The 24500-nt window shown below is 32.6% G+C and overlaps 2 protein-coding genes across 4 annotated transcripts; both read left to right on the forward strand.

Annotated features, from left to right (window-relative positions):
• The first annotated feature begins 6882 nt into the window (after positions 1 to 6882).
• On the forward strand, positions 6883 to 8161 carry LOC148600997 (uncharacterized). Its single transcript, XM_088555582.1, has 2 exons — positions 6883 to 6999; positions 7496 to 8161. The coding sequence occupies exon 2, from the start codon at positions 7517 to 7519 to the stop codon at positions 8036 to 8038; it is 522 nt and encodes a 173-aa protein (XP_088411708.1). The 5' UTR covers positions 6883 to 6999; positions 7496 to 7516; the 3' UTR covers positions 8039 to 8161.
• A 1920-nt stretch (positions 8162 to 10081) lies between these two features.
• Positions 10082 to 17853, forward strand: LOC148600998 (patched domain-containing protein 3-like). 3 transcript variants are annotated; one of them, XM_088555583.1, is made up of 4 exons: positions 10082 to 10163; positions 13156 to 14147; positions 14976 to 15179; positions 16082 to 17853. In XM_088555583.1, the coding sequence occupies exons 2-4, from the start codon at positions 13157 to 13159 to the stop codon at positions 17563 to 17565; spliced, it is 2679 nt and encodes an 892-aa protein (XP_088411709.1). In that variant the 5' UTR covers positions 10082 to 10163; position 13156; the 3' UTR covers positions 17566 to 17853. The 3 variants fall into 3 exon arrangements, with proteins under 3 accessions (XP_088411709.1, XP_088411710.1, XP_088411711.1); XM_088555584.1 differs by having other exon boundaries at positions 10156 to 10178; XM_088555585.1 differs by lacking the exon at positions 10082 to 10163 and adding an exon at positions 12950 to 13023.
• The last annotated feature ends 6647 nt before the right edge of the window (positions 17854 to 24500 follow it).

Genomic DNA, 24500 nt, shown 5'->3' on the forward strand with positions numbered 1-24500 from the left:
TGGTGGACATTTACTTCTTGTATGTATTACAAGTTAAAGTTGGCGACAATAAACTTAGTATCTTCGAACCTAAAATTTGGATGCTAGTTTGTCGTAAATCTGAGCATCTCCTCTGGTTTTGAAATTAATGCATAAATTATCAAACGATATGTTTAATTCTTTTTTTTAACTTAGTATCGTAATAGCGGAATTTCTTAAAACTTGTTTCCTGATCGAAATTGGGCTAATTGATATATATATATATATATATATTATTCCTGACATAAATTATGCACATCAATCAAAATTATATAATAAAAGCCAATGTAAAAAGAAGATTGTACGTCATTATGATTTGTTTTATCGCTTGTATAACAGATTCATACTAATTAATGATTTTGTTATGGTTTGTTTAGAAGTCCAACAATTGCTTCATCTCAGGTCGTTCATGTCTTCTCTCAACATCGAAACAAAATGTGAGGACTTACCTTACTTGTATTGGATTCTCAAACTTCATAAGAATCCATATAAAGAAATGTATATTGCAGGATCTTCATCTTGCTACAAGTAGGAGATGTCAATTCAAAATATTGGCTGCAGTGAAGGATGGACAACCAGCTTACTACAATACCACCTACTCTCGAAGAGGCATTAATCATATGTTGATAATTAAAAATTCTGAAGATTTACTTCAAAACCTAAAATCCCACATGTTTTTTCGGAAAGTAGTTCTCTCCAAACTTTTGACTTCTCAACTCTTCACATTACGTTACCACATGATAAATTGAAATCTCGTTTGAAAGGACTTATTTGTAAATCTCTTGCTGTTTCAAAAATTATGTTGTTCTTGCTTACAAATCCACATATTGTTCTAAAACATCTGCTACACAGAAAAAAAGGTTTGAGATATGCTTGATTTCCTCTTTGATAACATATTTTTCACATCTGGAGGAGCTATTTTTCGACAAGGTGCAGAACCTCGTAAAGAGTTAAAATTTAAAAGATGCTAAATCTTGTAACTTTACATACAGATATTTTGATGATGTATAGTCCATCTACAACCTTTCTTTTGGTAAATGTTGGTAAATGGTTACCGTCTGTATATCCACCAGAACTCGAGATAAAGGACACTACAAAAACAGCCTATTTTGCATCTTTTTTTTTACCTACATCTCGAATTTGACAACAGTGGTCATCTCAGCACTCAGATTTATGATAATTTTATGATAATGGTTTTAATATCATAAAATGTCCTTACCTTTGCACAGCAATATCCCTACATCTCGTGCATATGGTGTTTTTATTTTACATACAGACTCCTGAATTTTTTTTATTTTTTTATTTTTTTGTAAAATGTTCTTTGTGGTAATGTGACCACTGATTATGACAATAGCATGCATATATTTTTTTATCACCACTAGTATAGTCACACCGCAATTGAAGAGATAGGTTTATTGCGCTGTAAAACCTAATTTAAACCCACCATTTCATCTGAAGTACCTGTACCAAGTCATGATTTGTACATGTAATAAGCTTTCTGATTGGTTATTTCCCTTAAGAGAAGTGTAATTTTTGCTTTGCTATTTTAACATCGTTAGCGTCGATTGGTCTGCCCTCTGCAATCCAAATAATATCAAATAAATCAACAGTTTCATTACCAATAATTTCTTAACATTCAATTTGAAATCCGTTCGATATTAAATTATAGAATGTTTTTAATTTTTGAACAGGTTACCCAAAATAACATTGTTTGAACTTTTTATGAAATGCAAACTATGTTATTTGATATTATCTGTTCATAATATAGAAACAGTCCTTAAATAATTGATACAGGGCAATCTGTAAACTACGTTTACTTTAGTATTAATGTATAGCCTTTTCCATATTGGCCCTGTAACATGCCCGAGGTATTAATAAAGGCTATTACAGTCGTCTGAAGTCATTATTAATAGTACGGGCATGTTACAGGGCCGATACGGGGACGGCCATACATTGATACTATTATTAATAGCACGGGCATGTTACAGGGCCGATACGGGGACGGCCATACATTGATACTATTATTAATAGCACGGGCATGTTACAGGGCCGATACGGGGACGGCCATACATTGAAACTATAATTTACCGACTTTATTTCTGGACAAAGTCAGAGTCAGTTATTAATACATGTACCAAGGACATGTAACATGGACATGTAACAGAGCCAATATGGAAAAAAAGCCATACATGTACATTGATACTTTTTTGACAAATTAATAGTCAAATATATATAATATATATTTTTTTTCCATATTTGTCTGATTTTTGTTTCGGACAACTCCATTTGCAGACCTTCGTCGTCCATCGTTCGTCTGCTCAAACAAAAATTACAGGTGACACTTTGAGTGCAAAGTGAAGCGTGCATTTACGATTAATAACACATTCAAACCAAAAAAGTGCATATTCATTGTCAACACTCGAAAACTTCATAAAAGTTGTCACTTATTGTATAACATGAACGCCATTTCGATTTAATCCATATTGGTCCCGTATTGATGCCCCGTTCCTAAATTTGTAATGCATGGTTGTGATTTCTGTATGACCGGCTTTAAGTATTACTGGTTCGTAATGACCAGTTGTCGAAATTTTCTATTCATAAAGGATGGGCATTTCTATACATATTGTAGTAAGTTGGTTAATAATAACTTGTAATTTTTCATAATGTATAATATGGTCTATAATTTTGTGACGTCACAATCGTATATACAACGGACTGATTTTTAAAACCGGCTGCGATTAACAGGAAATTTTACTTCTATCAGTGAAATTAATATTTTATTAAATAAATATGTTCCATTTGTTTCCTTCTTGACAGATAATTAGTTCGATGTTCATTAATACTTTAACAATACGTTAAAACTACCGTGTAGTGGTAAAGTTCATGAATTCTTGAACATAAGCAAAACTTCCTGTCAAATGTACCGAATTATAACAATAGTTATGTTTGCCATGCACTTGAAAATCCCTTTTGAAGTTTGGAATCGGCAAAAAGTGCCGTCATTTCCTAAAAAAACTAATTGTTGAGTTCACTGATATTTTTCGGTAATGGTTTAGAAAAGTTAAATTTGTTGTAACTTTTTTAATTTGATTTTAAAAGAAAAACTTTCTTGTGTGCTATGGACTAATCAGTGGACGGAATCGCCCTTCCTTATTATTTTAGGGGTAAATATTATGGTTTATATTTGACTAAATGTCTTTTCTCTCCGATGTTCTATAAATCGTATATAATTGGGGATGGGAACTTGTCATTGGATAATTGGGTATCGGGCAAACGGGAATTGGTTATGTGGTGCAGTACTTTTTGTGAATATATTATATACACGAGTATATTTCAAAAACATCAGTCATTAACAATGTGCCATGGAAACAAGTCAAAACATGTCAATCTCGTGGATACATGAAATTTTTTTTTAAAGGATCTATGTGTATAGTGAATGGCAAATAGGAAAGTCAATGTCTGCATTGTTTTTAATTTATTTAATTCAAAGGTGTCTAGACCACATGAGTAACTACAGAATTTTCCCCCTATGGGACAGTGTATCATCATACTTTGTTCTTTGATGCATCAAACAGAGTTCTTTCCAAGGTGCCTTTGTGTCACGTTTTTTTTTTTTTTTACATTTTTCAGTGATAAACTTGGCTTTGAAAGGTTTTGAGTGAATCTTTATAACAATATAGGTTATGTTAAGATGAGAGTACACTTAGTTGTCTATGATATTAGGTTAATAGTTCTTTATTAGTGTTAATTATACTATCTATATATTTTATGTCTCAGAAGTGCAAGAAACCAGTGACAAACTAACAAAAAAAAATAATGGATATAGTAAATTGAACAAATGCACCAGATTAAGTTAAGCAAAAAATAGTAGATGCATTCAGAGATCACCAAAAGGACTTATTATGTTGGTTTTGATTCTAAATGTAGGGGTTTTGCATACAATGCCCAAAATGACATCGTTTTTGTCTGAAACGAATTTATTATCAAGTGAAGTGGATACTGCTGTCTGGATTCTTATAGCTGCTGTTTGACCTCCCGTCTAGTGCTTTTCGCCCCTAATTGCCGTCTAGTGATATTGGTCCCTAATTACCGTCTAGTGCTATTCGTCCCTATTTGCCGTCTAGCGCTATTCGTACCTATTGTTCGATAGTTTAGCGTTCCTTATTACTTTTTGTCATTCTGTATTATTTTCTATTTATTTAGTTACGTATCTTACCTTCAAATTTAGCCAACTTTTACATTTCATGAATTATAAATAAGGTTAACTAAGCCATGTCACGATTTATGTCAATTTATTTCCGTGATTATTTAATTCATTTTTGTAAATGTTTTCTACTTCTGGATAAAACTGACTTGATCTTTGAAACTACACGCATGGCTTTTCTTATTTGTAAGAGAATAGCGAGTAATTGCTACGTCTTGTCCATGTTTCTAGACGATTTACCGGTGTTTCTATTCCTGCCCTTTTCTCTTTCTTCTTTATAAATTATTTGTCGTTTGTGTGTATTTGTGTTTTGTGTATTTGTGTTTGTGTGTGTGTGTGTGTGTGTTGTAACTTTTTTCTTTGTTTTAGGTGTTGTTGTAGTTTACTTCTCTGTATTTTTTTCTGTTGTTATTGTATATGATTTGTTGTTGTTTTATGTTTTTGTGTTTTTAGTTTGTGTTTGTGATGATTTTCTCTGTGTTATGCTTCTTTTTCCATACTTTACATCTAAATGGCAATAACTGTTATTTTCTGCGACTATTTTCGTTATAAAGAGCGACATTAACATGTACACATCTTACTATATCATTTGCTTCCAAAGGTAGCATTAGTACCTGCACTATCAAGTGGGTCCTGCATAATTCTGGGCAGAAAAAGCATCAATATCCGATTTGAGGCATGTAAAATCGGGAGCTTAAAAACGGTATAATTGCAGCTTTATTTTCGTATAGATGTTAAATGCGATTGACGACCACACCAGTCTGGGAAACATAAACTACCTTCGATGATTAATTACAAATCGAATCTGAACTTTTTCTGAGATAGGGATGGTCAAACATTGCACCCGAATGTTTACAAAAATTCGTTATTTATACCGGACAATTCGACCCAAGGACATTTCGGACCATGACAACCCTCAGTTCCTTATCAAAGCTAGACATTTCGGCCCATACATATTTCAGACCATGACAATAGGAATATGCATAAAGACAATAACAACCATACTTCATTACACATTTTACCAATTACAAAAAAAATATGACGTATTTAGGTGTTCGAATTCGGATGATGTTTAAGGTTTCACTTTCCTCATATTATAGATAGCAGTGTTTTATCGCATTCTCCCAAGTGTAATGAATTTCGATAATTCACACGGTGAAATAAATTTCGGTAATTTCACTCTCGGACTTTCTCCCGCCAAAACGTCACGACTTAGATATTAATCTGCCAATCACAGAATTTAAAATTCATGTTTATAATATCATCGAATAATGGAAGAAATCTATATAATAAACAGAATAATCAATTGGTTATAGTGAATAACCAAAATATGATCGATCATGCCAAGAACGCTTGAGGAGTTAACTCGTCCATGAAACAATTTCCGCACACTCGTTAAATCTAGGCGTTCTTCGGCACTTGCGATAATGTTTTGGTTATTTATTCATTCCAATTAATTATTCTTCCACTATTCAATGTCAATCATTATTTATTTTCTGTCGGATATGTTAAGAAAAATATAATCATTATAACTATTAAAAAAATGACAATTATGGGAAGAAGATCTGTTATAATAGTATGAATCTGTTATATAAGGTTAGTATGCTTATGCAAGTGAAACATCAAAGAATATTATGCACGTTTAAAACCGCAGATGTACAAATACCTGTCAGAGAATAGCGTAAAAATGAATGACTTTTTTAACAGGGGTCTTCAAATAAACTCATTTGTAAATGCATTCACTGAGCATTGCACTATACAAAATATGCATATATATATACAAGTTTTTGAAAGACAAAATAACATGAATATAATCATACGGTTAAAGACACCACTCACTGCGATGTAAACTATATAACAAGACCATTATATATGCAGTGAAAGAGTTTTCAAGGGAAAGAGTAACAAATATGTATGACATCTTTCCTTTAAACTATAAATGAAAATCTCCCTTGTCAAATACATCAAGAAGCGTTAATGCAGAAGGAAATCATCACAATACAAGATTATTATTGTTATGAGAAGTACTACACATGCCATTATTGTGTACATGAAATTCGTGTGATTGCTATATCATGCAAATTTATGGTAAGGCTCGATTCGAATTAATTTTTCATAAATTCAGTCAGAAAATATATTTGCTAAATTTATGGAAAATGGGAATAGAATAATGTATTAGATAATAGTAAAATATAAATACTTATGAGGAAAAGTGTTTGCAGCAAACCAAAGGGATACTTTTAAAAAATCAAATTTCTTCACATTTCAATTCAAGTTTGTGCCGCCACAGACATAAGGCTTACCAACTGAACGAATAATATTTAATGGACAGTCAAGCTATTTAGCACAACATAAGAAATGTTCACTTTTAAATATTAAATTTATTTTGTTATTTACTGAGTTGATATTAATGAAATAAACTACATGTACATAAATGTAGAAAGTTTTTTTTTCTAAATTATAAATAAAGGAACATAAATCTTTAATCTGTTAACAATTTAACTGATGTGTTTGAAAACTCTTTCTTCAACGCCTAACTAACAATGAATTTTGAACAATAGATAAAAGAATATGGTGACTTCTAAAAGGTCCCTCATTTCAATATCAAAAACATTGATATCATTTGATATGTTGTCAGGTATCATGTTTTCCGTACATCTAGTGCCTTCGCATTACCATGTTTAGCACATAAATTGTTTTCGTGTCTCCTCTTGAAGCTATATAAGGTGCGTGTTCAGTTCGATGTTCAATGATCCATCTTCTCCACTGAACAAAAGGTAAGTTATTATTTTTAGTATGAATGTAGACTTAAACTTGGTATAATATATCGGTATATTGTAGTTAATATTTTTGTCAATTTATTTTTCTTCTTTTACCAAAAGACGAACTGATACATTTCTCATACAATAACCATAATTGTTTTTTTTTTATCTCAGCTATAACTGTTTGGTAAAATAAATCTTTGTCTGAAAAGTATTCATCTGATAGCAAGTATTTGATACTTTGTTTTTTATTTTATTTTATTTTTATTCATTTTTTTTCATCACTGCACTTTCGTTTTTTCTTTTCTTTCTACTTTTTTTTTATTTATTTATTTATTTATTTTTTTTTTTTTTTTTGGGGGGGATATTATTTTATTTGTAATCCCTTCTCATTCCACACTGAGTGCCATAATCAATACTTCACTAATTACTTTTAGTACATTTAATACCACATTTTGAAATTATATTTTTTCTTATATTCGAAATGTCATTTATTCTCATATATTTTCAGCAGTTAAGCTTAAAATACCAAATGATGAAGCAGGTATTAGCTTGTACAGTTGCCCTTTTGGTGGTAGCTAGACCAGCGAAAGCTTTCGGGCCATTTGGAAGCGGATCAGGTGGTGGAATGGGATCATTCATGAAAATGATCCCTGGCATGGGAGGTGCAAGTGGTTCAAAAGGCGGTGCCAATGGAGGTGGAATGGGTGGAATGGAATCATTCATGAAAATGATACCCGGGATGGGAGGCAGTGAAGGTGGATACAATGGAGGTGGAATGGGCGGTATGGGCTCATTCATGAAAATGATCCCCAACATGGGAGGTGCAGGTGGTTCAAATTACGGTGCCGATGGAGGAAGGATGGAAGGCAGTGGAGGTGGATACAATGGAGGTAGAATGGGCGGTATGGGCTCATTCATGAAAATGATCCCCAACATGGGAGGTGCTGGAGGTGGAGAAGGAGAGATAATGGGAGGTCCCGGCAACTGGATGAAGTATGTTCCCGCAAAATACAAGTCCATGATTCCTCAAGAAATGATGAATGGTTCTTAAAACATTACAGCTATGGGAGAGGATGGACGATAAGAATAAATCTACTGTCATGTGTGCTGTTGTATTGTTTTTGTTTGTTATTATCAGTTACCTTTTTTCTATTAAAATTAATAATAAAAACAAATATTTAAACATACGTTTTACAATTATTTCCGGTTCTAGAGCTATGCGTACTTACTTTACATTTTATTTGCACAGTGATTTTGGTAGAACAAAACGAAACTTAACAACATATACAATAGTGTAACATCTTAATTAAATGAGAAAGACAGGAAAGGAAAGTATCACAGGGAAAAGAATCGCGTGATTCACATAAATTAACGTAAAACTTTATAAAGCTTTATAAAAAAATTGTTCTTCGTTAAACATTTCCCTATGTTTAATTGAATATTAAATAACAGTGTTTAAATAAAATCATTTTTAAAAGTAATTAAGGGAACAAAGATTCGATATTCATTATGTTACAGATTCAATAAATTTTAGTTGTCACTATTCTAAATGCTTAATAAATAGTAATTCCGACTTTTATGTGTCAAATATACAAGTTGAAAAGTCCTTTGACAGTTGGAACAATTAAAAATAGGAAAGAAGACGAAAAAGCCTTAATCAACTGAAATACACCGAGAATTAGGCAGCAGTACGTGCCACTCCACTCAAAACAGGGATTAACTTAAAAGGCTATAGATATGGAAATCAAAGGAACCAGGATTCGAACGGCAATCAAAAGAATATTTTTCCAAGGTTAAGTCTGAACAGGTAAACAGACACACATAGCAAAGATCAAAACTGCTTTTTTAGAAAGACCCGCCGACTTACTATGAAAATGTCAAATCAGGGGTAGGGTAAAAAATAGGTTTAACTTTGATCAATGTTCAATGTAAAAGACGAACGTGTTTCATCCAATTCCAGGATCAAACATTTCAATTTCACTGTATTATTTTATGTTTTAACTTCTGTGATATACATACACAAACATATAATACTACTAATTATTATATAGATAGCTGTGATTTATCGATTGTTCCTAGCGTAATAAATTTCTATAATTCAAACTGTGAAATTCGGTAATTTTACTCTCGAACTTTCTCCCGCTAAAATGTCAAAACTTTGATTTCAATCCGCCATTCATAAAATATGAAACTTATGTTGGAAATAGCAAGAATAATGGAGGAAATCTATAAAGTAAATAAAATAATAAATTGGTTATCGTGAATAACCTAGATATGATCAATCATGCCAAGAACGAAGTAAGATTTAATTCGCATGCGGAACAAGTTCCGCACACTCGTTAAAACTAAGCGTTCTTCGACACTCATGATCAAATTTAGATTTTTCACTCGTTCCAATTAATTATTCTGTTATGAATAAATCTCTCACGAATTTCGAGTAAAAATAACAAAATACTGGCATGAATATAAAACTTTATTTTCATTAACCAGAATTCTGTAACCCGATAATGTCATATGAGACAGGGTACCTTACAATAGTAGAGTACGGTCAAGAAACTAGTATTAGTATCCTTGCCCTAGACCCCAAATAAAAGGTAAATAGAAAAGAGTAAACAATAAAATAGTAAACAGGCTTAAGTACAGGACTTGTCTTAAACAACAGATAGTCTGTCCACATAAATCACAATAATCATGCATAATGCTTCATGTAATATTTATTTATTTACTGTCAATTTTCAATATGTTTTCTATTAATTTCTATTATGTCTGTGTGTTGTTTGTTGTTGTTGTCTTTGTTTTTCTCGCTTCTTTTTTGTCCTTTGTTTTTTCGAGTTTCCAATCAATTCAAACCTTATTTGCTCTAGATCCTACTACGTCATCCCCTCAACCGTATACATTTGTACAGATGTAAGTATTATAGTTTTATATTTTAATTCTTTTCAATTTTTTTACTACATGTACCCATTTCCATGTAATTTTATTGGTTTTGCAGTTTTCGCCCTTGAACCCCAGCGTTTCTGCTTCGATGATATACTCAGTGCAGTTTTTTGTTCTTTAATCTACCTGTTATCAAATTTCGTTAATATCACATGACTAGAATTTGAAAATTTCGGGTACATTAAATTTTTCTGATTCAGTTCACATTACGATAGGTTGGTTGGTTTTCGATCTGCCAGGTAAGCGAGACTTAAGTTAGTACCAGTTACAAAATGTAAAGTTTTGTTGTTGCAAACTCTACATATGCTTATTTGTGATGGCACTTTTAAAACATGTTTTTCGACTGTGTTTATGGAACGATTCATAACATATGTGCTAGTTTTGTAATCACAAGACCAGTTTTCATATTGGAAATAAATAGACTAATTTGATTGTAATGAGTTACATATACTTCTATGACTGAAATACTTTTTATTAGGTATTTTCACCATCTTATGCTCCCTGCCTGTTCAGTTATGACAAACATTTATCGTTGCATACTAGAACATGGTCATTTAAGTCCCCTCTCCCAATATCAACCAAATAACTGTTTATCGGCCCTATATATGGCAATATCTTCATCGATCAATGACTTTCGAAAGAAATAAATTGATATTGAAATACCTATCGGTTTTCCACTGTGGCAATTGATCTACGCTTGTCTACTTGTTATACGGTGTAACTTGTCAGTTTCTGTAAGAATCAGTCCGTGAGTGAAACATGGTATGAACTTATCCACTTCTTTGACGATGTGATTTGTCTATTTGTTCGGAGGAAGACTAGATTTTTATATCGATTTGGATAATTGAGTAAGTTCGTCATTAAAATGTACTGCAAATGACGATTTAGAGGTCAGATAACTTTGTCAAAGACAACAGTTATTATATATGTTGACGAAGAATTCCGATCGTAGATTGCAGAGATCACACAATTAAAACTATGACCACTAATTATGTTTTCAAATCCGCGAGTTTTGGACATGCAGGTATAGGAATATCTTCTGCTACTTTGCCTCATACGTACCAAAGTTATTTTTGTAAATTCCTCAGCAAAGCAAAACAACAAAATAAACGTTTAAGACCACTTAGTTCTTTAGAACCTTTGTTAATATTTCTCGCCCCTCATATTCATCAACCTATATTTATATGTCGATGTATGCCATATAACTCATTTACGGTGTTTACTTTCTAAATGTAGGTTATGAAAAGATTAAAAACCAGTGTTCAGAAGTCTTCATTTCAGAGATAAAAGGAGTAGGTCTGGAAAGTGATAAAACTTTATTATAGCTTACTTTAAGATAAAAGTAGTTTAGTTGAAGGTTGCACTTATCAAATACGGGATGTTTTGTCAACTTTTGGACGTGATTGTAGAAAAAAAACAAAACGCAGTTAGCAAAATTTACAGAACTACTAATTAATTTCCCCTTTTAAATTCAGACAAGATATCATCTATTTATATAATTAAACGTACACAATATTTACCATTTATGTACTTCAAAACATGAAGAAAACTATTTTCGTCAATCTCAGTTTCAAAACAAATGATAAAAAATATTGTTGTTCGAACATTTACGATTTTTTGTTCTTGAAAAAAGTCCAGTAATGAAACTCAAGTAGTAACATAAATTTCAACGTATAATATATAATCGTTCCATCATTATGTTTACTGTTTTGGTAACAGAATGAGTTGACAGTAATACACTGGTAATTACCTTTTTTTCTCCCATGTTATCACCTTGTAATGTTAAATAGCATTATATATGGATGTGACCGCAAAATATAGGGAATGAATTCTCAAAATATCAAGTGGGATTTTTGTTTTGGTAAACTATTTTACTGATGTCTTAAAGTTTTCATTAAATTTTAATTTAATTAAAACCGTGTAAAATCAAATAACAATTCGATATATCCCTATGGTTTACAAAGCGTAAGACAATTCTCACCAAAACGAGTGCAAAAGAAATTCCAAATAAAATGGGACACACACACACACACACACAAACACACATTTAAGTGGTTAATTCACAGGGTCTAGTGTATGTAATCGTTACACGTGAGACCTATGTGTGGTTTATACAACAGAGCTTCAGGCATGTAACCGTTTCATTAGAAACCCGTGTGTGGTTGTAACAGCAGGGTCTCGTGAATGAAATCGTTACACTAGAGACACCTGTGTGTGGTTGTAACAGCAAGGTTTCGTGTATGAAGTCGTTACACAATAGAGACCTGTGTGTGGTTGTTACAGAAAGGTCTCGTGTATGCAATCGTTTCACAGAAGTCCTGGGTGTTGTTGATACAGCGGAGTTTGATGTATTCAATCGTTATACTACAGCACTTTGTGTGGTTCATACAAGAGGGTTTCGTGTATGCAAATGTATCACTGAAGTCCTGGGTGTGGTAGATACAACAAAGTCTCGTGTATGTACTTGTTACACTCGAGCCCTGTAGGCGGTTGATACATCAAAAATCGATAGATCAACATACCAGATTAATCTTACAAGCATCAGTCCCCGATGTGCGAGATACATACACCAGGATCTCTTTAAGCGATGCACTTTTGTGGACTCTGTGGTATGTGGAAGAAAAACACTTTACAAATATTCCGTGTACGTAGCCAATATACTAACACCCCCCCTTTATATGGTCGATACACTGGCTCCTTTGTAATTGGTACAAATAACGACGTCTAATATATATGATATTTACCTTTGTTCAATGTACAATGCATGCTTTGGTTAATATATTCTATACAACAATACAATGTACGATGTTTGTTTGTTTGATTGTTGGAGTTTAACAACCGAGCATCAATACAATGTACGATGAAACATTCTGAAACTGTATATTCTGAAAATATGTCTTAACCAAGACAATTTTTATAGTCCCGCCATTTAAATGTATTTTGGTCCATTATAAAACGAACATCTGTATAAAACTTCAGTCTAAAATGGGTTCGGTGGTTTCACGGTTTATGGTCAATGAATACCTTAAAGTCATTCTCTAGAACAGATGTGATTCTCTTCTTCAGTGTATTATTTTTCTAACCAAGTTACTGTTTGAGGTTATTCTTGAATCCATTTTAATTTTATTTATTAATTAACTAAAATTTTTGTGATTTATATTATTTCGTTAAAAACATCGATTGGAAAAGGTTTGACTTATTCAATTGTAACACCCGGAAATTTTATTTCAGAATGAGATGCTCATCTTGTACGTGCAACCATGGCCTTCGAGTCTGGGAAGCGTTTGGATTATACGGAAAGAAAGTCAGTAAAAATCCAATTGCCGCCTTGATCATAGCTGTGTTAATGAACACACTCCTTGCTATAAATATGCGGTGGATGAAAGTAACGGACAACTACCAAGAACTCTATATTGACACTACAAGCGATGCTAGTCTACGTGCCAACCAAATACGAAACAGTTTCCCCTATCTTGGAAAGAACGAAACGTATCCATGGCAACTCGCCGACAAAACAGTTTTCGGACGCTACATTGTAAACACCAATGAAAATATAATTACCGCCAAATACCGGATAATAATTCGTAAAATTCATGAAGCGGTCCTTGATATCCAAGTTAAGGACAAAAATAATGTTGAACACGATTTTAAAGACTTATGTATACGCAATGATATAAAGTGTCTTCAGCCTGGATCAATCTTCTTCGATAACAGTTTTTTAAGTGATTACTCGCTACAGAATGCTTCGTATCCGGTATTCATCGATTCGAATGGCCTTCCTCATATCATGAGTGAAATAATAGGAAACGTGGAGGTCGAAAATGGAATTTTAACATCAGCCAGATCTCTCAAATTAACATATCACCTACGGTCTGATATAGAACAAGCAATTGTAGATGAATGGGAGGAAAAATTCTTAAAAACTCTAACAAGCCTCAATACTAGTAACATAAATTTGTTCATGGAAACGTCAAACTCTAAAACATCAGACCTACCACCAGTCTACCTTGTCGATCCAAAGGTGTTAGTTATTATGTTTGGCGTCTTCTGTGTATTTGCTTTTGTTGCTGGTTTGGGAGGAAATTGTATATCTCAGAGAGGAAACCTGGCATTAGCTTCTGTGTTGTCCGGCTGTCTATCGGTACTTTCAGCACTTGGATTCTGCTCCGCAATCGGTGTCAGTTATGTCAACTTTACAACGATAATGCCATTATTCACTATCGGTTTGTGTACAGTAAATCCAAGCACAAGTTACAAATCTATTTCGATATTAAACAAGTGTTATTTTAAGTAGCATTGCAGCTAAGGATCATGCAAAATGCGATTCATGGGTAAAAATCCTACATATTTTTATTTTTGATATTTTGTTTGAAATGTCATAGTAAACAGAAAATAACATGTGGTTTTTCATATAACCAGTGCTCTTAGGAGATAAAAATTATATAGAATGCACTGTAGATTTCAAAATTAAGAGAGATAACTCTGTAAATGACGCTCAAATACAATAGAATCTACTGGATTTTCAATGTTGATTATCTCCTAAGAGCAGGCAGATTTGAATGAATAATTACTCATTTCATAGTATAGACCCATAAAACAACTTAATTACAAAAATTAAAATATGTAGCCTTTTTTTGGGGTATATCACATTTTTCAGATTTTGCATGATTCTTATAAAGACAGCTACTTAAAAGCATTTCAGCGCAGAAACGTTTCATCATCCCTTTAATTTCAATTCAGAACTTAAAGAACTTAAAGTGACGATAGCAAACATTGATACAAAAAGGTCATTCTAGACTGTAACATGTAGAAGATGCTCACTTTGGAAGTATAAAAGGGTATCTATGTACTTTACATACTTAACAATAACACAAATAAAGCTGTTTAGTAACCAATAATTATCAATCAGTTATATCATACAAAGCATATGCAAATACCTTAATGTACCTTACTTTTGTTACATGTATACGTTTCCACCAAGAAGCTATATATGTACATGCGAAAATGAAACAAGATCTGGTCTAAATAACTTTTCTGTTTGTTATTTACAGGTTTATCTGTTACGAAGGCGTTTGTTTTACTTTCTGGAGTAACAAATGCTCCAATTAAGGCATCCCCAGAAGAAAGAGTAACTTATGGAATAAAGGCTACTGGAGTACCAACTACCTTTGCCTCGGCCTCTATATTCATTGCTCTTCTCGTTTGTGGTCTAGTGTCAGATTTACAAGTACTCAAACATTTCTGTTGGTTTACAGGTACTGTATTATTAGGCAGGATGAATTTGAATATATTGATATTTTATGCCTTTTTAAGTTTTACATTAACAGAAACTTATTTATGTTCATAGTCATTTTAAGATGTGAACTATGAATGTTTTGTTAATGATGCGAAACTAGAAAATATCCTGAATAATTGTCATCGTTCAGTTACCGCGGATTTCTTTTTACTTAGTTTTTGGGGCTTCTTTTCAGAGCTTACTAAAAGGTTTGTTTACACTTAATGATGACATTTTCATGATCTCTGAATGTCTTTATTATTTTCTGTTTAGGTACGTTATTATACGTTTCACCATATCCGTTCTTTTTCTATTAGTCGATATAACAGGTTTACTTCCTGTCAGACTGAAATCGGGTTATCGGTGTTTCTAAGATCATAAGTTAAATTTGTGTTGGTTACAATTATGAGGACTTTGTCGACTAGAATCAATTTAAGGCTTCATAAAAGTTTGAAATCAAATACATCTATAGAGTATTCGGTCCGTAACTTATCACGTGTTAATCTAGCCAACTAAATCAACTAACCTATCGATGAACATATAGATTATTTTCTTAAAACTGATATGTGCATGTAAGCATGCGCAAAAGAAAAGCTTAAACAATGTTGGGATGTACCAGTGGACTTCCAAGCAATAAGAATGTATGTACAAATAAGAATCGTAATTTTGCAGTTCTTTCTTCCTTTGTTTTTTTTTTTTTTTTTGTTAAAATTATCAGTTAAAGAAATATGACTTGATAACTCCGATGTTCATACTTCACCATTGTCGAATGTCACAACATCATGTACAAGGTTTGAATGATTTTTTTTATATTAATATCATTTAAGCTAATACATATTACCTATTTAAACTTTAAATCCATCAACACTTTATCGTTAACAGGGTCAGCTGTGGTTTTGACTTACATTAACCACATGACGTTCTTCATATCCTGTGTCGTATTTGACGAAAAGCGAGTTGCTTCTAAAAGGCATTGGTGCGCATGCCACTCTGTTTACTCCCTTGAAGAAATGAGAGCAGCTGGCTACCGAAACAATTTTATGGTTGTGTGTTGTTCTGGGGCACCAGCAGAGAATAAAGAGGAAATCCGAAGTTTTACTGATAATGTTTCAAGCATGATTTTGCCTAGATTTCTTCTGCTCAAACCGGTCAAGGTTATTGTCATACTAACTTACGTTCTTTATCTTGCTCTGGCAATATGGGGCTGTACAACACTTAAAATAGACTTCTTGGACAAAGATACCTTTAAAGAAGATTCTTCTATTCAAACTTATCTTTTGACTGAAAGGAGGAACTTCGACAATCGAGTACCCATATCCTTAAATATAGAAGGCAATGTTGACTATTGGAACATTCAGAGATACAACGAAATTCAGAAAATAATCATTACTTTAAAAAACGAAAGGTTTATTGATGATTCATTTGAAGTCAACTGGTTGTCCTCATTTTATCATTCCAGTACATTTACAAACAGCTCTGGAGCAGACTTTATTGCAGCATTAAAACTATTTTTGAAGGCTAACCAACAGTTTGAAAATGACATACTTATAAATGAAAATGGAACGAATGTACCTTTTTCAAAAGTTTATATCCTGTCTGAAAATTTAAAAGAGACTTCCGATCTGGTTGCAATGTTTAAGATTATCAAACAAATAGTTAGCAGAAGTTACCTTGAAATATATGCTTACAGCCCAAATTTTGTACATCTCGAGCAGTTGGTTCAAACTTGGGAGAAATCAGCCATGTCGGTTTTCGTTACTTTCGGTGTATGTCTATTATTTGCAATCTTATTTATACAGCACCCTACCACTATACTTTATATCATGTTTTCGGTTGTGTCAATAATGTCAGGCGTAGCTGGTTTCATGTCATTCTTGGAGGAAACAATTAACTCATTCACCTTGGTTTATTTCTCAATATTGACCGGATTCTCCTTTCTTTTCCCCTCATTTGTATGCAATATTTTTTTATATAGCAATGCCCTTGATAGACGGTCAAAGGCAAGCGAAACCATAGTTATTGTAAGTGGAACCATACTTATATCATGTGTGATTTTCGTAATTACTTCCGTGTCTTTAGTTTTCGCGAATACAAATATTTTCTTGACATTTTTCAAGATAGTAGTGATGTTGTTGGTTATTTCCATTTTTCACTGTGTATTTCTCTTACCCATAATATTCTCACTGATAGGCCCTGTCTCGCCCTACTCTTTAGATTCGAATCGAGACAATTCCAAGTCACTACTATTTCCAAACAAGTCGTCACTAACTTGGTCGATAGCTGGAGTAAATGCTTTTGACGCACCGTTTTCTCCGATGAAAATTTCTAGGTCTAGGCCTTTAAAGGAGTCTGAAAATAAACTTTGAACACATGAACGCATTAATATCCTTCGCATAGTAATATTTAAAAAAAACTAGTTCTTATAGTTCTGGAACAACAGATTTTTTTAAAACGTAAAATATATTGCACTTATATTTATGTAATGTTACATTTAATCGTGCATTATAATCATTGTCTGTAATTGAACAAAATTATCGGCCTTAGTGAAGTGGTTATATCACTTGGTTTAAAAACTGAACATAGACATTAATGTGGATGTTCACAATCAGAATAATTAATGTTTCATATTTTTTATCAATACATATTATGTGTCACTTGTTTTAATTTATTTTTTGTGATTTTGTCTGCCCCAAAAAATTATTTTCACTAATTCGATTTTTGCCAAACTCATGGACGAGTAATCAAGGGAACCAAGATTCCAGCGGAAATCAAAAGTCAAAAGAATCTAACCCAGGGACAAAGACCAAACATGGAAAACATACAACAAAGAACATTAAATAACTAAAATAATACAAAGCAAGTAAAAAGAAATAACATAGCAACTCGGACTCCACCAAAAACTGGGAGCATGGGCCAAGTGCAATGGTAGGGTAAGAGTCCTCTGTTCTAGATATCCACACACCAAATCTCTCATAAGAAGTCAAGTACGGAGTAGGCGAAAGAGGAAACTATAACACATTGAACAAATCAGTTTTTTATGGTGCAGATGAGTTCATAATAACGATCCACACGTTCATGATGACGACCATAAAACTTTGTTGTGATGACTTCAATCGTATAGCATTATTACCCTGTTCTAGAATCCTAATTCCAAGAAGTCTAGCGCGATACAAAAAGTTTGTGTAGTTAGGGCAAAGTATGGCATAACCTATGAATTATGGTATGAAAACTCTATACGCAGGTGCTGAAGGATGTTGCCACATAATGGAAATGTTGAATGAAAAGTCATTACATGTGTCGTAATGTTTGGTCAATAGTTTTCATTTACGGTCGATTTCTAAGTTTATGGGAAGATATGAGGCTGGTTTCACGGTGTATATAATATCCTTTATCTCAAGTTCTTCGGGACAGATGCGATGTATAAAACCCCTTAAACTAGAATTGTTTAAAGATGATACTACGAAAGTATTTACCCAACTAACAATGATACTTTCACGTGTCAGGTTTAAGGAACTATAAATACTGATCAAGTTTTTCTCCGTTAAAGACTTCATATTCGAGCAACATGAAATTCAATATCGTATCTGTAATGTACTTTTTTGTCTAAAAACCCAGACACCTATAAATTGCTCATACATTTTAAGAAAAAGAAAACAAACTATGAAAATCTTTTGCAAACAGCTTTGACGGATTATATGGTGCGGATTGAATTACAATGTTTACTGAGTCATGGGCCATACGTATTATTTTTTTTCTTCGGGTTTAACGATCGGGGCTCCTCAGGGATATGCATTTTAAAATTTTATTTTAAAAATGTACACACGCACAAAACTATTAATATAACCGGATAAAAACAATATAGGTACATTGTCGAAAATTATTGAAGATATATGTATTCGGCTTGGAACGGGGGAAATATGCATAGCTTTTAAAAGTTTCGAAAACAAAACCTAAACAATCGTTGGCATCTCTTCGTAGTTAATTTTGAAAGTTTTAACGCCGTGTGATTTGATACATGCCCTTATGGCGGCCTCATACCACTTTTCTCAAAAGATTTTAATGTATGAGGCAGATGTAACCTGTAAGAGAACAAACTTGAATATATTGATTTTTAATTTACAAAATAATCATTTTACAGTACAACATCAACTAGGATTTTTCTTCTTTGTTACACAAAACTGCGATGATTAAACGCTTTTTGTTCTACATACGAATCTTAAATGAATTCCGGTCAAAGCTTTAAACAGATCCACATTTCGTTAGTTAAAATTCCACCAAATGATAACATTGATTCACGTTTGATATTATTCTAAACTGTTGTGATAGTATGAAATATAGACACTCAATTAGACATAATAAAAGAACATATTAATACTAAAGTCTTGATTGAGGCTTTGATGTCCACAGACCGGAATTCATTTAAGATTCGTATGTAGAACAAAAAGCGTTTAATAATTCCCTTTGAAGTTAAAAGCGTACGTTTGATGTATGAATGTATATTAATTATCATCTCGACCTCCACCTGGAATATCAGAACATAATTAAATAAAAAAAACATATATTCCATTAAATATGCATTTATTCAAGGTTTGGTTTTGCAACTGAAATGTCAAAATTATTTGTACAACATTTTCGATATCTAAAATAACATGAAACTAAAACTTTAACATCATCACGAACATTTTGTCAACACACATGGATTCAAAATGTTTTCACTCTTACTACATACAAACTCTTTAATGTGTTCATAATTTATTAATTTGAGAACGGCATCTGTTCGTACAACATAAAAAATGTAATCTTATGTGAAGTTTTATAATATTTATATATCTACGTGTCTTTGGTCGTGTTTTCTTTGTTTTTTTTTACTTTTTAGGTCTTTTAAATTGTTTTTGTTTATTGTTTTTTGTATTTTGTAGGATTTTCTCTGTGTTGTTTGGTTCTTATTTAAAATTAAAATTACCGTTTGATTTTATAACCTTCAAATATTAGACATGCAGTATGTGCAAATTGTAGATCAGGTCTATGCATGTTTTTTATATAATTGCTCTTATCTAATTTTCATTCAGTTCACAAAACTTTTTTGTACTTAAATAACATGCTGAACATTCGCGGTAATTAAAATATTGTATAAGACTTTGTTTTATTAACATATATTTAATTATTCATAGAGATAAAAATTTCTTTTATGACGTGCAACGTGCAGTTTATTCTTATTTTTGGAAAAGGCCAAGACATGGTTGCTATTAGCTATAAATGTCACTTTGTCATATGTGAATTATGAAAAATTAACTTTTTTTATTCAGAGGAGAGATTATATATATATATACAACTTTAGCAGTTCACATAATGGAAGCACCATTGTGTTTATTGCAACTTGAATGACTTGTCGAATTCACAAAAGTGTTCAGTTTAACATTATTTGTAAGTTATCACGTTAATGTATATAATGACATTGTGAAATCATTATTCACGATAATGTTTACTCTTAAACCTTTGTTTTAATCCAATGTGTATCTTCTTCTTTTTGAATGAGACATTTAAGTTTTGACATAAAGCTAACTAGTAATATATATTTACGTTTATTTCACCATGATATCACATCATATGATTAGAAATGCCTGTTCCATTTGCAGTTGTTTTCCTATTCTTGCCTTGATAGTGCTATAAAGCTTCCAACACTAACAATATATCAGAGTCACGTCACTATTGACAATATTACCCTGACAGAACAGAAAGTATTACGGACACAAAGTCTATGAACTGTGAGAAGAAAAGAACTTCCATACACTGAAGCAGTTGGAATCATAAATATAAGGAAGGAGTAATGGGGAAGTTGTCATGCTTTAAATAAAGCTTAGTTAAAAGTTTTATTCTATTGACTATTATGAGATGGTTGACAAAATAAAACCAAGGATTGAGTATTTCTTTATTCATGGTGAACTTTCCAACTGACACTCTGAATACGTGTACGAAGAAAAGGTTGAAAAAAAATGAAACAATGTCAAAATTAAGCCTTGCATACGACACTTTATTTATTTTGGGGAAAAATACATAATTCTTTCCATATATTTAGATTAAAAAGTGGTTGATGCACTACTTGTCTAAAGTCTTATTGAGATCAACGTTTTTATTTACAATAACAAATTTTTGAACCGATCCTCAACCAAAGCATTTATTTAAAAATTATCAAAATATTTGTTTTTAAACACACACATATATATATATATATATATATATATATATATATATATATATATATATATATATATATATATATATATATATATATATATATATATATATATATATATATAATGTGTCAAGATAACAATATGTATTCGCAGTGGAACAAATGTTTACCATAGTACGTAGAACGCAAACCACTGTGATATAACTGTGCAATTAATGATATGGTCTTTCAATGCACCCCGTACAGGTCCGGGTGTCAAAAGAATTGGCCTGCAGCAGCGCTAAGCTTGTCGTAAAAGGCGACTAAATAGCGCTCAGGAACCTAGCCGTGGGCTAGGCGCTCTGGCCACAGAACGACTGGGTTGTGTGCCCCAGGTGGTGGAATGGGGTACCCCTGGCGTGTTGCATGCTGTGGTTGTCAGGCGATAATACGGAAAACCTGACTGCAAACCATAGTGGTGCACCGTGTTGGGAACTATGCCACGCTCCTCGCACGTAAAAGAACCTTGCTGTGGTATTCGATAGGAGTGGGAACCTTTGCACTCCGCCACTAAATTGCCCGCCCTTACCCACCCCTCCCTTTCTATAGTGGCAATCAAAAGTTGTCAACCCTACTATCCTTGTGTCCCATCCCATTTGTCATTCCATCATCAATTCATGTTCGTTTTGTCATCCATTTCATGTTCATCATCTGAATATACATAGCTGAAATACTGCTGCTCGGACGTTAAACCTCAACAAACAAGCAATCTTTAAAATGCGTGTATATCTAAATTCGGTCCGAGGGACAAGAAAAGTTTAAAGATTCGTTGAATGGGGTTATTAAAGTATCAAAATTTTCAAGGGTACATATTCCTGTTCTATGTTAATTGTTTAGTGACTACTGTAATTTTGAATACTTCCAGATAAGTTTTTGAACTGATCTTCAACTAAAACATTTATTTTAAAATCATCAAAATGTTTGTTTAATCATGTTTAGATTTTCTAAATACATAGGAGCTTAAATCATCTTATATCTCAACGATAATAGATATGGATCTTCATATTAATCAGGAAAATTGTATTAGTTGGAAAGAAGTGATAGACGTATTTATACTTGTGGACAAAGTTATATTTCACTTGTTGTGAGTCTTAATTCTAATCCAACTTAATGATCAATGACGTCACAATGTAAAATTACATTGTTTCACTGACGTCAAAAGGTTATTCGTAGACTAATCTTGCGACATTCGGAGCAAAATTATAAGTTGACAGGTGTGAATTCATGTATTTTAGTAGGGCGAAACCTTTGAAATTTTCTAGAGCATTGGAAAAAGTCATTTATTTGATAATAGGGCGCTCCTTCCAAAATGAAAAAAATGGAATACGACCCTACAAAGCAACTAGAGTTCAGTGTGTTGCTGTTTATACAAGTATCTCATCCTTGGGATAGGATATCGATTAAACGTTCCTGAATTATGTGGAAATTGTTTCCAAGGGACATTGAACTGCTGTATTAAGTGTCCGTCTCTGTAAGAATTAGACAGCGGGTGAATCATTGTATGAAAAAAATTTGTAATTATAATTTGACCATTTGCACCATCAGAATCAAGGAAAAAAGGACAAGATTTTTCATATAGCTTTGGTAAATTCAGTTATAATTTCATTGAAAGGATATTAAAGAGTAATCAAGGGAACCAAGGTTATAGCGGTAATCAAAATAATAATCCAGGGACAAAGACCAGACTTGGTAAACATACATACACAACAAAAAACATGAAGTAACTAAAATCATACATACAAAGTAACAAAAGCAAATGAACAACTCGGACTCCACTAAAAACTGGGAGCATGGACCAGGTGCACCGGTTGGGTAAGTGTCCTCTGTTTTTCTAGAAACATCCGCCGATTTGCTCATAAAAAGTCAAGTCCGGGGTAGACGAAAGAGGAAAGGAAAAAAAAGAACCTTTCAAGGACAGATAACGCAACCAAAATAACATTCAGTTGGAACATTTCTGAGTAAATGCAGTAATGTAGAAATCCAATAGTGTCTTTTCAAGTACAGAAAGCATCCTTGAGTGAAATTGTATTATCAGATCAAATGGTTTTGACATGCATATTTATGATTTTTTTCCCTTTTGCCTGATTCTTACAAAAACTTACTCTTAAGTGTTGGACGTTGATGCCTCCAGTTCATGTATTGGAGTGATATTGTGAATTTTGAAGAGAAAAAAACGGCTTAAAACATCAAAAATACAACCATAAAAACCCTGCAATTTCACACATAACCGTATTGTATGAATTAGTCTTATCTCGACGGAAGTTTGGGATCAATATACCAGACAGTGAGAGAATAGGATAACGACCAATTACATGTATCTGTTGTTTCAATGTTTAATGAAGGGCTATGTTGCTATTAACACCACAAAAAGTCCAATGCAACAAAAACATACAGAATCAACACAATAGACCGCACACTTTATCCCCTTTTATCTATGTTTAATACATGGCCTTTTTCCATATTGCCCTCGTTATCCGCTCTCGACTGATATCATCCTTGGAGCTAAAGTCTTTGGGGCCAATATCAAAAATTCGGGCTGATAACAAGAGCAGTATTAATCCATTATTAATATGAAACATGTTATTTATCTTTAAAGAGTTCGTAACCGTACTCTTTAATTTATTGCTAAAAATTGAAGGTTACTTTTGACTTTGGCTCTTTTTTATTGGAAGAAAGGAAATAATGCAACTGCGTAATGTTTATGCAAGAAAATGTTTCTCATGTGAATTATAGGTAAGTAGTCTTGGTATACGTCTACAAATATCAAACTTAACATAAGGCTGAAATTAGCATCGGGCCATACGTATGCTTAGTGATTAAAAATTCTTTTTGAAGTGATAATTATTCGTTAGAAGTGTTAAAATGTATTTGTGATCAAAAAAATAAACACCGAGGGTTTTCACCTTTTACCACATTAAAGTATCTTGTTTAATTATGACATAGTTTAAATTAAAAGTCGATTGATATAGGTTTTACATATTAAACGTTAGACATAAAGAGTGATATTTAAATATATTTCGAGACATGCAAATGTTGTATATTTATTGCTCATTTACTTCTGTTAATTTA

The sequence above is a fragment of the Perna viridis genome, chromosome 12, assembly GCF_037379345.1.
Source record: "Perna viridis isolate PV_CMFRI_1.1 ecotype Kerala chromosome 12, ASM3737934v1, whole genome shotgun sequence".
In the NCBI taxonomy this organism is placed as follows: Eukaryota; Metazoa; Mollusca; class Bivalvia; order Mytilida; family Mytilidae; genus Perna; species Perna viridis.

Excerpts from the sequence above, each read along its gene's own strand:
- LOC148600997 (XM_088555582.1), top strand. The coding sequence starts at position 7,517 with ATGATGAAGCAGGTATTAGCTTGTACAGTTGCCCTTTTGGTGGTAGCT.
- LOC148600998 (XM_088555583.1), top strand. The coding sequence starts at position 13,157 with ATGAGATGCTCATCTTGTACGTGCAACCATGGCCTTCGAGTCTGGGAA. Across the intron at positions 14,148-14,975 it reads AATGCCATTATTCACTATCG|GTTTATCTGTTACGAAGGCG; the intron begins GTTTGTGTACAG and ends TGTTATTTACAG. Across the intron at positions 15,180-16,081 it reads ACATTTCTGTTGGTTTACAG|GGTCAGCTGTGGTTTTGACT; the intron begins GTACTGTATTAT and ends TATCGTTAACAG.